Source organism: Macaca mulatta, chromosome 18 (assembly GCF_049350105.2).
Source record: "Macaca mulatta isolate MMU2019108-1 chromosome 18, T2T-MMU8v2.0, whole genome shotgun sequence".
Classification (NCBI taxonomy): Eukaryota; Metazoa; Chordata; class Mammalia; order Primates; family Cercopithecidae; genus Macaca; species Macaca mulatta.
The window spans coordinates 80,820,103-80,833,728 of record NC_133423.1 but is presented as its reverse complement, the minus strand read 5'-3'; the positions used below and the strand labels follow the sequence as shown (position 1 = coordinate 80,833,728).

Below are 13,626 nucleotides of genomic sequence, written 5' to 3'. Positions count from 1 at the left end.
CACTGAGGGTTGAGTAATGATTTCAACATCAAGGTCAGGGATACAGAAAAGATAAATCAAGCTGCCCAAGTGGTAGGGTCAAGGAGAGTCACCCCAGCAGTTTTGGATCAGATCTTCTCATCAAAGCAGCAAGTCTCCTTTAATTGGGTGATTCAGCTCTTCCAGCCTGAGCTGGTTAACCCTTAACTCCCCTGTTAGAACTTACTCTTGAGACGCAAGAATGGGTTTTGGAATAGGACACAGGACGGACCTCCACATAAATGCACTTGCCCTCTTTACATCCCTTAAGCCCTCCATGCTCCTTCTGTAGAAGGAGAACAATTCTGCTCTATCTCAGATTTGTTTTGCGGATAAAATGAAATACAGTTTGAAAGTAGCTCCTGGGAAATTTTCACTCATCATGGATCTCCTTTTCTTCATTCTTTGACTATGTGCAGCACTTATAATGAGAGGAAAGGAGAAAACAGTAGTCGCTAATCTTGGACTTCTGTCTCTCTTGATCAGAAAGTCGTGGGTAACTTTCTTAACCTCCTGTGTCTGGGTTTCCTCACTTGTAAAGTGGAGATGAAATGGTGTCTGCCTCATAAAGGCTGTTATAAAGATAAAAAGAGATAATATGATGCAAAGCCCCTAGAACTGCGTCTGGCACACAGCAAGCCCCTGTATTCATGTTGGCTGTAACTGCTTCTGAGCTCTTACTTGGTGCCAGGGTCATAACAATTCTTCTGTAGCATCGACCCCACGGCTCCACTTGGGAGGCACCATGAGTGTGTTGCCTGCCATGTGAATAGCATTCCCAAGAGCTGCCCGGGGCTCCCCATGTGACAGCCTCAGCACACGCACCCTCTCACTTGGTCCTCAGGACACACCTAGGGACAAATACCACAGGCTGACAATACTTTATATTTTGGGGGCAGATGTTTTCAGAATTCAGAACTTTGGATTTTACAAAGTAAAATAGTATATCTATCACAGAACATTCCAGCAGTCAGGGGGAGGATCCTATCATCAAATACAGTAGTATTTCTGCAGCTAGATACACAAATACTCACTCCTGGTTGGATAAATAATGATTATAAATAGCATCACTTCAGTTCAGGTTTGGTCCCGCTGCCAAATGGGTCCATGTCAAACTCAGGGGAAAAAAAATCTGTTTACAAAGTTTTTTGGATTCTAAAAGTGTGTATATGTGTGCTTATGAATTACTACCTGCATTTTACATATGAGGAAACTGAGGCTTAGAGGGACCAATCTGCTAAAGGTCTCACTGCCAGCAAATTACAGAGCTGGGAGTCAGACATGGGTGGTCTGACTCTAGATCTCTTAATCTAATCTGCACACTGCATTGCCTCCCAAAAAAAGAAAAAGGAAGAGAACAAAAAAGAATGTACCAACTAAAAACCACAATGAGATACCATCTCACGCCAGTCAGAATGGTGGTTATTAAAAAGTCAGGAAACAATAGATGCTGGCGAGGCTGTGGAGAAATAGGAACGCTTTTACACTGTTAGTGAGAGTGTTAGTTCAACCACTGTGGAAGACAGTGCGACGATTCCTCAAGGATCTAGAACCAGAAATACCTTTTGACTCAGCAATCCCATTGCTGAGTATATACCCAAATGATTATAAATCATTCTACTATAAAGACACACACACACACCCCTATGTCTATTGCAGCACTATTCACAATAGCAAAGACTTGGAACTAACCCAAATGCCCATCAATGATAGACTGGATAAAGAAAATGTGGCACATCTACACCATGGAATACTATGCAGCCATAACAAAGAATGAGTTTGTGTCCTTTTCAGGGACATGGATGAAGCTGGAAGCCATCACTCTCAGCAAACTAACACAGGAACAGAAAACCAAACACTGCATATTCTCACTCATAGTGGGAGTTGGACAATGAGAACACATAGACACAGGGAGGGATACAACACACACCAGGGCCTATTGTGGGGTGGGGGGTAAAAGGGAGGGACAGCATTAGAACAAATACCTAATGCATGTGGGGCTTAAAACCTAGATGATGGGTCAATAGGTGCAGCAAACCACCGTGGCACGTGTATACCTTGGTAACAAACCTGCACATTCTGCACATTGTATTCTGAAACTTAAAAGTACCAAAAAAACAAATAAAGAAAGAAAGAAAGAAGAATTTAAAAAAAGAATGTGGCAACTAAGAGGACAGAGAAAAGGAACCTTCCTGGCTTCAGGGCAAAGGCTGAACCCTATGGCATCATCATAACCACTCAGTTCCCTGTCCTAAGTGTCTTGCAAACAGTATTTTCACTTCACGTTGCCATTAACCTCGTGATGTGGATACTATTCCCATTTTACAAGAGGTAACTGAGGTTCACAGAAACCAAGTAACTTGCTCAGAAACATTTGATGAGTAAGGGGTGGGGCTGACTCCCCAATCTCTGGTTCCTACCCATGTGGTCAGAGTGCCTCCTCCAGTCACGCTGCCCTGTCTGCAGTTGAAAGAACTCCTCATTCTTGCCATTCTCAGTTGTCTTGTCTTTTCCCTTCTCTTTGTTCCCTCCTTTGTAAGTGTGGTAATTGCAGAAATCTCATGGAGCATGAAAAACTAGTCTACTACCCGACTCATAGTAGCACTCAATAAACACTTGTTGGATGGATGGACGGATGGACAATTTTACAAAGATAGGTGATAAGGTGCTTATCCAGGAACTCATGAGTTTTCTGTTCCCCAACACACCCTCCCTCATTGCCAGATGTATAGTAGGTTAGACCAGAATGATCCCACATCCCAGTGTGCACAGAACTAGCCTCTACTCCTGCTGTCCCAGCAGCGCTTTTCACTCTCTAAAGTGTCCCAGACTAGGGGAAGTGTCTGGAACTAAACAGAAGATTCAGGAACCTAAAAGGGCAAGCCTGGGTGAAGTTGCTGTAAAGACACACTCCACCCACCACCCTCCTCCCCCTGGCTGCAGCAAGAAAAGCACTGGAGAGGCCCAGGCAGCTGACACTCAGATGCCATCTAAGTAAGGCCCTGGAAGGCAGGCCCAGCCCCAGCTCTCCAGAAGGGATCCAGTCCCAGCTCTCCACCACCTCCTGGAAAGGGACCCAGCCCCAGCTTTTCACCACCTCCTGGAAGGGACCCATCTCCAGCTCTCCACCACCTCCTGGAAGGGACCCATCTCCAGCTCTCCACCACCTCCTGGAAGCAGGGATGAGCACTGGGCCCCACCCAGGCTGTTAACATGGAGCCATAGCTATGGAGCTAGGAGGTTCACTCTCCCATCCAGTATCTCCCAGGTGCTCTAAATGGGGCATGGAAGTGAACCTAGGGAGCCAAGTGTGTAAGATGCGGGGACAGAGAGACCACTGTGGACCCTGTGACCAGAGGTGAGAGTGGGCATGGGGCTGATCACCAGAGACCAGGCTGGATGAATCAGCCCTTCACAGAAGGCAAGAGGTGCCAATGAGGGGCAGCAATTAGCACATCCCCTCCCTGTGGGTGCAATAAGCCCTCCAGAAGCTTCAACACGTCCTTCTTACCCATTCACTCATCCTGGAAGAAAGGGCAGAGGGTTACATCCTGACAACAAGCTGAAGCCTAAGACAATAGAAGCCACTGTGAACAACTGGAAGACTACATTCAGCTTTCTGCATCAGACAGAATGGGGCTCGTGCCACATCATGAGGCCATCAAGCAGCACACGGAGAGGCCCACCTGGTAAGGAACGAAGGCTTCCTGCCAACAGCCAGTGAGTGAGCCACCTCAGCAGCAGAATCCCGGCCCCAGTCAAGCCTTCAGATGACTGTAGCCCCAGATGACATCTGAAGACCCCTAACCAGAACCACCTAGCTAAGCCATTTTCAATTTCCTGCCCTCAGAAACTGTAAGATGATAACTGTTTATTGTTTTATGCCAATTTAAGTTAGGGGCAAAACAAATGTGTTTTGCAGTAATAGATAATATTTCTGTTATACACACACACAAAAAGGTAAAATTAGTTTCCAGAAATAGAAAAACAGAATTAGTGTTGGGCAGGCCGAGGAGGGTGGATCACGACGTCAGGAGATTGAGACCATCCTGGCTAATATGGTGAAATCCCATCTGTACTAAAAATACAAAAAATTAGCCGGGCGTGGTGGTGGGTGTCTGTAGTCCACTCAGGAGGCTGAGGCAGGAGAATGGCATGAATCCGGGAGGCAGAGCTTGCAGTGAGTGGAGATTGCGCCACTCACTCCGGCCTGGGTGACAGAGTGAGACTCCGTCTCAGAAAAAATAAAATAAAATAAATAAAATAAAAAAGAAAAAAAGAAAAATATAATTAGTGGCTCATGGGATATGATAATTTCAAATGTTTTTGACATACATTGCCAAGCTGCTTTCTAGAAAGATTATACCAATTTATACTCTAACCAGCATATATGGGACTGCCTATTTTCAGGATACCAGGCAACACCTGGTGTTACCTTTTCAGTTTTTTAATAGAACACTGGAATGGAAGGGAGAAGATGGCTTCACATATGTACAAAAAGCCAGTGGCTGCAGTTAGGTCTAGAAACTTGAGACGAGACACTCTTGGAGATGAATGCTCACGAAATTGGGAGGAAGTCTCTCTCCTCTTCCAGCCTGCAAGTCTTGCTCTCTGGACAACACCTGCTAGAACAGGAACTGTTTGAAGGAACAGGAACTATTTAGAGCAACCACAGGGAATGCTGGCATCCAGCTGAACACAGCCTGAGCTCCTTGTCCTCGCTCTCCAGGGCCCCCTCAATCCACCAGAGTTGTTTTGTAAAAATGTGCAAGTTGCCATGAAGGCCTCCCAGCCTCAGGGCATAACTCCTCAGACACTGGTTCTATTAAACACACCCCGAGGTGAGACGCAACAGTCCTGCGGGAGGGGGTAGTGGAAACCCTGTGCAGAGTGCTGTTGACGTAGCAAGTCTGGGCTGCACAAAATCTGCCATCTGAATCCAGTCACGGGATGATTTCCAAAACCATCTCCCAAAGTTGCTATACACAGGTAACTGCTTCTTAGTAAATGCCAAAGAAAGGCATGTTTTCTCATCAAATTGGAACACCGGGTCTCTTGTTGGTGATGGGTGTTTCTAGTTTGATTACATATCGGAAGCATTTCCTAGCAGGGGCCTCGGACAGCGACTGCAATGCCGAGAACTTGAAAGTGCTGCTTCTCTCCTCTTCACCTCCCACTTTCCCAGTTATCTAGATGTCAAATGAAGCTCTGCAGAGAAAACATAAGCCCCACAAGGGCATGAATGTGAAAGTGTGTGTGTGTGTTTGTTGGTGGCAGGTAGTGGGGGCTGAGACAACAGAGGAGAGGGGATGGGAGTGAGTATACCTCATCAAAGTAACTGACTTGGCAAATACACTTATGAAATCTTTCTTGCATGTTAAAGAAGTCACCCTCATCCTTTGTTGTTTCTTGTCTCCATTCCCCTTCCTCTCTGAAAAAGAAAACACACAGAAAAATATAAAGGCGAATAAAACACACGCGTTGAAATGATCGAATGTTATCCTTTTGTCAAATTGGCTTCATATTTCTATCATGAAGTAAATCCTACAAATGACAGATAGTTACTTTGCTCTCCCTGATCCTGTTCACTTCTCTGCCTCCCCTCAGGTAAGGACCATCATGAAGTTCATGTTTTAATTTCTAATTCTTTTAGCACACAAACACATTCAAAAACAATGTCTGTTGTTCTATGTGAGTTGACATGCATTAGTACTTATTCAGCTTGCTTTATTCACTCAGCCAGAGCCACAGGTTGGTTGCCCAGGCTGTGCACTGCACAGTTCCTGAGGGTTGCATTCATACAGGCCACTACGATGGCTCTCTCGGGGGTGTGCAGGATGGCAGCCTGCACTCCAAATTCTGTTTGTGAGATCCACGTTGATGCCTGATAGTGAGTTCATTTTCATTACCTGGTAGCTTTCATCATGTGGCTGGGCCGCATTTCATTTTTCATTTCCTTAGTGGAAGGCAACATTTTGCTATTGCAAACAGTGTTTCAGGGAACATCCTTATGCATGTCTGCATATGTACAGGTGCGCACATTTCCCTGGGGAATCATCATTCTCTGAGTTAACTGTGATTTTTAAAACATGATTCTACTGAACATTGTAATAAGAAAAAGACAAACTTGATAAAACTTAAAATATTTATTAGTATGAATCAGTGTGTGTTAAACCAAAAATAACAGATACAATTGGGCATTGTTGATGGAAATGCTTTACTACAGAACAGAATACATGGCGGAAAGGTCCTAGCTGACTGCAGCGGTGTCTTGTCTGTGCAAGAGCTGGGTCCGGCCCAGACAGAAGCTCTTTACAAAAACACGAGAAAAGGGAGCAGTTTGCACAACGGGGCAGCGCCATCGGATTATGGGGTCTGGTTTCAAAATGATGTTAAAACGGTAAGCTAGATACCCAATCGATCTGAATACAGCTCAGAGACCTTTAATTTCTAAGCTAGCTCACCATTCAACTTGCCATGAGCATTGCAGAACAGTGAGAACCGAAGCCCACACAAAAAAGCTCAGTTTCAGCCATCACATGTCAAGGTCCTTGATTGTAGAGGAAATATTTCAGTCATCCAAACCTTTCTCAGAAAATGAACTCAGTTTCCACTGGGGCACAGCCCTTATTGTTAGCTAAAAGTTAGTTTCGGGCCTTCAACCTTTTGGTCTGCAAGGTAACGTCATATTCAACAGCCTAATGTGTCATTTTTAACCATAAAATGGCAAGTCAATTATGTGGCGACGTATAATGCTTGCAAAACTCCACTGCCATTCTCGGAGATTTCCACTGGGAAGTCATCCCTCTGAGAAGCCATGGCTACCTTATATTAACACATGGCTAGGGGCCAAACTCAGCCAGTGAAATGGATTATATGTCGCGGTAACACATATATAATCATATTTACACAGATACACACTCATGCCACGCATGAAAGAAAAAAAAAAGGGAGAAAGAACAAATTTTGGAAAACGATGCCAAGGATGCTACATCACATGAAACTACATGACATTTTTTTGGCAACAGTAATTTCCAGGCCTTTACATAATATTATGTGGTTATGATTCAATTATTAGACAGCCAGGAAGTAATCCCGAGCCAAAACAAAGGAAGGCTGTAAAGCCTCATTGTAGACAAGGCCTCAGCATCCACAGAGAAGATACGATGTTTATGTGAATCCCAGTGTGCCCAAGTGTGATCTCCTCTCTTCACCGGCTGCTCTGAGTGCTGATGAGAATATAGACATTGTCCTCTGACTGGCTTGAATAGCTAAGGCAATACAGAAAGGTAACAGAGTGGTTTCACACCCTCATGTGCTTTTGAAATAAAACCATGGGCTCATTAGTGGGTAGCTCACTACGTGTGGCTAAGACTAGACATTTTATGCAAAACACAACCACTGCAAACCCAGCCCAAAGATGCAAAACTCTCAGCTAGGATACTTACCCCTCAGCTGAAAACCTGAACAGCTGTCAAGAGATAAACTCAGGTTCTCAGGGAAAACTGGATGAGGAAAGGTTACAAAATAAGCCTGCATGTCAGCTGGAAAGAGGTCACTTCAATTTTCAACTCTTTTTTTTTTTTTTTTTTTTTTTTTTTTTACCTTTGACAAGGGTTTGATCATTTCTTGGCCTGCAAGCACAATCATGCCAATCATTAATGTGGACAAGGTGGAAAAAACCCTTAAAATCCCTGCAAAAGGTCTTGCCAAGACATCCAAATGCCACTTGCTAACAGTTTTTGAGGTACCTATTTGGGAGAGCCAAATGGAACTCTTGAAGCAAAATAAATGTTTTCCAGCCTTCACATCCTAACACTGTCAATGAACTCTCTTAAGTTGAGTGACGTGGAGGCGTGCTGAGTAACTGAAGTGCCAGGTCTTTAATCCAAGCAGCTCACGATCTCTTTCCTGACTTTCACAATATAGATTGTCAATAAAGGTTAGCTGTCCCTTGAATGCTCATGGCAAAGAAGGTACCAGCTGGCCCTGGTTAGCACACAGCATGATTAACCATTTCTGAGCACCAATCCTAATGTCCTTTAAGAATCACCCCCTAATATAAGCCCTGGCAGGAAATCAACTGCTTCTTGATCTCAACTTTTTATGAACGTTAGAATGGTAATAGAACTTGAATTTTCAGTAGGAATCAGTTCTCTTCCTTTCCACACTTTTTTGTCCTTTACTTCCTTTGGATTCAAACATCTTTAATTAATTGAGCAGACAGGGAATCTGAAAAGGAAGGTTTTCATCGAAGCCCAGTCTCAGTTCCTTGGCATTCCAGGGTCGGACCTCTGGTTAGCCCTAAAACCCTTCTCCTCAAGCTAGAAACATAAAAATACTTTTTCTGACTTTGTAGTTTTTTTGGGGTCTAGAATTTTAAAGTGCTGATACTTCCTCTGGCTGGTTTTCCTGTAACCTATTATTAATTGCTATTATTAGAAGTTTGCCCAATGATTTAGATTCAAACATTAAATTTAATTCCAGTTAATTCTCTTCCCCTAGATATGACATCAAGAGATATTCTCTTAGTAAAGTAATACTATGTGCATTAAATTCTCTAAGAGAGGAGGAATGTATTCCTGCGGAGGAGATGCATGTCGGGTGGTCTCTTGAACAACGTGTATATCCTGCATCTCTCACCACTTACATGGTAATTACTTAAATCACTCTTTCAAACTAGGCCACCCGATCCCAAAATTATATGCAATAATTTAGTTTGATTTGGTTTGTTTGGGTATATATGACCATAACTTAGAAAAATGTTCACCAATTCAAAGTGGTGTAGACAACAGTTTCTAATACACTTTTCCTGGCTTCTGTAATAGCTCAGGTCTCAGTCTGAGTGGCGCTCCACTGACACTTCTCTGATTTCCTTCTGAAAAGTAATAAATAAAGGCTTGCTTCCAAAGCTAGCTAAAAACTAACCTCCTGAATTGAATTTGCCTTTCAGTGAAGGTTGGTTAGGTAACAAAGGCAATGACATTGAAGTAGTTACTGGAATTTGGATAGGCAGCACAGGAAATCTGAGTGGAACACCACTTTAGAATCCCACACACATAAGAAGGCAGTAAGACTTTTGTACATCCAAGAATTTTTAAAGGTTTTTTCTTTTTCTTTTCTTTTTTTTTTTTTTTTTTTTAGCAAAAATGCAACTACTTCCCTTCTGTGTGCATTTCATACACTAAAGGCCATTTTGTGGTGGTGTGGTGGGTTTTCCCATGGTTTTCTAAAATCATTTTCAGGAACATTTCCTGCCCCGCACCCTGCAGGTCTTCCAGGATGCAAAGCCAGTGTGCTCACTCTTCTCAAAGTGAGGTGCCAGGCCACCGAGCATAGCGTCCTCCAGCAGCGCACAGGATGTGGGCTCTGGCTTCTTCAAGTACCACGTACCACGGACCACGGTCCTTGGGTCAACAGCACCGGCGGCTGGCTTGACTGGTTGGCTTCACAAGTTTGATCCCATTGTTTCCATTTTCATGGGGGTCCAAGGGTGGGATCTGGCGGCCTAGAACAAAAAGGAGGCCAAGGGTGAGTTCCCTTTCCCATAGCCAACACTGCACACACAGATTTTCACTCTGCTTCAACACTCCTGCTTAATGTTTGGGCTGTGCAGAAAATAGAGGTGCTCCCGGAAGGGCTCCTTTCTCCTTCCTTCCTTTCCTCCCTCCCTTCCTTCTTCCTCCTATCCTTTCCTCCCTCCCTTCCTTCTTCCTCCTATCCTTTCCTCCCTAGTTCTGCTGCATAAAGCCCAATTCATGGGCTTAGGAAGTTCAGGTGAGGAACAGTCCAGCAGTTTCTCGAGGGTGTGGATCTCCTGGACTAGGAAGATCCACTCCTGGGGACAGTTCCCACCCAGCCTCGGCTCATCAGCGCACTCTTCCCTCCCTGCCTTCCCACAGACCCGTCCTGATTTAATGAGCAGCTTTCATGGTACCGTGACTTCAACAGTAACAGTGAGTACTCATCTATCTTTTCTGCTTCTCAAAATAGAAATGGATTTGAATTGTAATCTTCCTAGCAATGTCATTTACTAACACTCAGCTCATCATCCCTCGTCCTGCCAAGGCATTTAGATCATTAACTGGAAAGCTCTACAGAGACACTTTTCATAGGAAACAGTATTTTAATGTCATCCACAAAGTAATCTTATTTTTACTTAACTTAATTTTAAAAATTATCAGAGAGTCTCTATAAATAAACACAAAATAAAAATTAATCAGGCAATAGAAGGGGCCAGGGAGATGATAGCTAAAGGGTATGGGTTTCTTTATGAGGTGATTATTCTAAAATTGACTGTGCTGATGGCTGCATGGATCTGTGAATATACCAAACACCACCGAATTGTACACTTGAAATGGGTGAAATGTATGGTATGTGAATTTTATCTCAATAAAATTGTTCTCTGAAAAAAGGCAATGCAATCTGGAAATAACCTTAGTAGCTCCCAGTTTTCAAAGATTTTCACAAACACCATCCTCACCTCGCCCTGTGAATTTGACGCAATGGTCGTTATTATCACCATTTCACTGTGACTCAAGAACTTGAGCGCTTTGCTGAAAGTTCCATTAATAATAGGCAGTAGTAGAGCTGGTGCTTTGATTATAATCTACACCTTGATTTCCTCATGGGTCCCAAGGCCTGTGCTCTTCCCATTAAACCACATTAGCTCTCTCTGCTACTTTTCTATCCCCCTTGAAAAAGGCATGAAACACTAGCTCTAAACTGAGGATTCTGTTTTATTCTTGAGACAGGGCCTCACTCTGTTACCCAGGCTGAAGTGCAGTGGCTTGATCATGGCTTACTGCAACCTCGAATTCCTGGGCTAAAGGGATCCTCCCACCTCAACCTTCTGAGTAGCTGGGACTATAGGTGTGCGCCATCACACGCCCCGATAATTTTTTTTTTTTTTTTGGTAGAGATAGGGTCTTGCTATGTTGCCCAGGCTGGTCTCAAACTTCTGGCCTCGAGTGATCCTCTCACCTTGGTCTCCTAAAGTGCTGAGATTACAGGTATGAGCCACCAGGCCTAGCCTAAAATGAATATATATATATATGTGTGTGTGTGTGTGTGTGTGTGTGTGTATATAGAGGCTAGTGTACTTGCTTGCTAAGGAACCAGTAATTAGAAGTGAAAGGGAAATTGGTTCTAAAGACGAGGTCTTTTTTTTTTTTTTTGGTTGTGCTATTGATTTATTTTTCCCCACCACATCTTTAAAAAGTCACACATGGGCATTTGCTTAGAGAACAGTACAGTCTAAGAAAACCAGTAAGAGAAGAATCTGCACACGCACTGAAAGCACGGAATACGGACCATGTGTTGAGCCCTGACAAAGTCTTAATGCAAGTGGATGTTACCCAATGACCATAGAGAGAGTCAAAAACACCCCAGGAGAGGTGCATTTCCACAAGGGACACAAAGAGTTGATTTCAAAGGTAATAATACACTGCGTAGATCAGATGGTATGGACAGTCACCAACGCTTAATTAAGCATAAAGATGAAGGTCACCAGCATTTAACTCCAAACTCAAAAGTAATAGTAGAGATCTTCATTTGACGATGAAGCAAATGAAAAGCCTGCTACAATTCCTGCAGCTGTGGCTTTTGCCGTTTTGCGTAGCCAACAGAGAGCCACGGGGCTTTTGCAGGCCATCCCCAAAACACTTCAGTCCTAACCCAGGAGCAAAGGAGACCTAAGTATGAGTTTCCTTTTCTGGACAAGCTATTCTTTTAAATTTATCACAATTAAAAGGGAGTAAACAAAATGCCTCTTCTACTTGGTCAACCTTAAGTGATAAATAGAGAAGGAAGTCTCCAATGACTACCAGTACTCTTTAAAGATCTAGCCAAGTCAGATCTTGCCAATAAAGAGTTACTTACTCCTGAAGAGAAAGGGGTGACAGTGTCGAGTGACATCATTATTGAAGTTAGTAATATTTCAGGGGCCTCCTGAGTGTGTTACACACCGAGGAGGACTTTTGCTTTTGCACCTGAAATATTTTTGGACAGTACTATAATTCTCGTGGGTATAGCTGTTGCCCTAGTTAGCCAAGAGCCAAGAGCTGTTTACTTATCAGTAAAAGGAGTTGACATTTCAGCATTTTTTACAGTATCAAAATCAACATCCTATGCTAACATCAACTTTGTGGTGTCCTTATGCTAACTCTAATGTTAGCACAACAGCATTAGCTTTTTAGCCCTCCACGACTTTACTTCCCTCATGTCTTGTTTCCGTAAGTTTTTTGCTTTGGAAAGTATATAAATTAAAGAAAAAATTTATATGTAAGACAGTTATTAAAATGACAAAAGTATAGTGAAAATCTAGAAACAAAGAGCGTACAGATAGCAAAGTAGAATGCCAGGACGGTCTGTCCACACCTTTCCTCGCTTTCTGCCACCTCCTTCCTCTTTGCTGCCTCTCATTTCTCTCCCCAGTCAGCAATGAGCACTGATGCCTAGAATCCAAAATTGAGGAAGGCCTGGCTGTGTCTCAAGGAGACTCCCCTCCTGCATGTTTTGAACTCCTAGCGGCACTCCTGAATCAGCTGTTGAACCTGGCCTCTTAGGAGTGCCAGGCTCCTTTATCTTCGGAATATTCAAAATTTCACTTATTAGAGTAAAACATTTCTCAGACTTCATTTTTCTCCTTTGGTAGAAAGAGTCTTGAGAAGTGAGAGAGTCAGCATTCCAGTTCACTGAACTCGGACCAGTTATTTAAAACCTCCGAGCCTTCCTCACTTACAGAGCGAATGTGGGAAAGGAACACACACGGCCGTCACTAAAAGCGGAGGAAGCAATGAAGATGGAGGGAGTCCCCAGCAGTCGAGGGCTTCTGGGCACGGCTCATGGGTTTTGCATGGCGGGGAGAAATGCTGTGTGATTCATGGTCACCGTCGATTCTCAGGGTTCAGTCAGTGGACCCAGACCCACGCTGCTCATCTACAAAACTCCCAGCCTGCGATGAGTCACACACATGCCAACCTCAAACACAGGGAGAAGGAAATGCTTCCACACAGAGACAGAGGGAAGCCAGATCCTAACAATGAGGCCGGCACCTTTAAAAGGAGAAGGGAGCCTGCACCAGGAAACCAGAACGTGAAACCAGCGCGCAAACCCCGAACGCAAATCCCGATCTTAGGGCCTAAGGGATTCAGAACTTACCGGAAGGTTCAAGGCACTTACACAAAGACATGGTTTTGGAAAATGGCCACGGCATTCTGTACCAAGGTGATCACCTTGGAACACTGTTGAATCAGTATTATTTACACGGGCATACAGCAGGACAAAAATATATACACAAACATCTGAAAAGGCTCTGAGCCTCGCCTGTAGGTTTCCACTCTTACAAAATGTGCTCTAAGTACTCAGCCTCCAGAACAAGTTGTCCTTGAGCATAAAGTTGAGGCCAGAGTGTTTATTTTAATAGGGTCTGGATTTTGTAAGATGCTGTCTAGGAGAAGTTTAAAGGACTTTTTTTTTTAAAGTTCAGTTTTCCTGAAAGTTGACAGCCTAGAGGAAAAGCAGGTTTTAGAAATGATTCCACAGGAACACAGTATGTGAAAACAAATTCCTAGCCTGTAAGTTTTATCCTGGCTCTGAACTGGTCTG

The 13,626-nt window shown here is 43.6% G+C and overlaps 1 protein-coding gene and 1 long non-coding RNA gene across 6 annotated transcripts in view; both read right to left on the bottom strand.

Moving 5' to 3' along the window:
- Window positions 1–3,874: 3,874 nt before the first annotated feature.
- On the bottom strand, window positions 3,875–6,065 carry LOC144336502 (uncharacterized). The gene is made up of 3 exons (XR_013408359.1): window positions 5,928–6,065; window positions 5,344–5,449; window positions 3,875–5,226 (listed from the first exon to the last, which is right to left on the bottom strand). It is a non-coding gene; the product is annotated as an uncharacterized LOC144336502 (long non-coding RNA).
- Window positions 6,066–6,149: 84 nt separating this feature from the next.
- The window catches only part of RAB31 (RAB31, member RAS oncogene family), a 151,208-nt gene continuing 143,731 nt past the window's right edge, over window positions 6,150–13,626 (bottom strand). For 4 of the 5 annotated variants that reach the window (XM_077974641.1, XM_077974643.1, XM_077974642.1 and 1 more), the window contains one exon: window positions 6,150–9,526. In XM_077974641.1, the coding sequence (XP_077830767.1) occupies window positions 9,432–9,526 (95 nt within the window). In that variant the 3' untranslated portion in view covers window positions 6,150–9,431. 5 annotated transcript variants of the gene reach the window in all.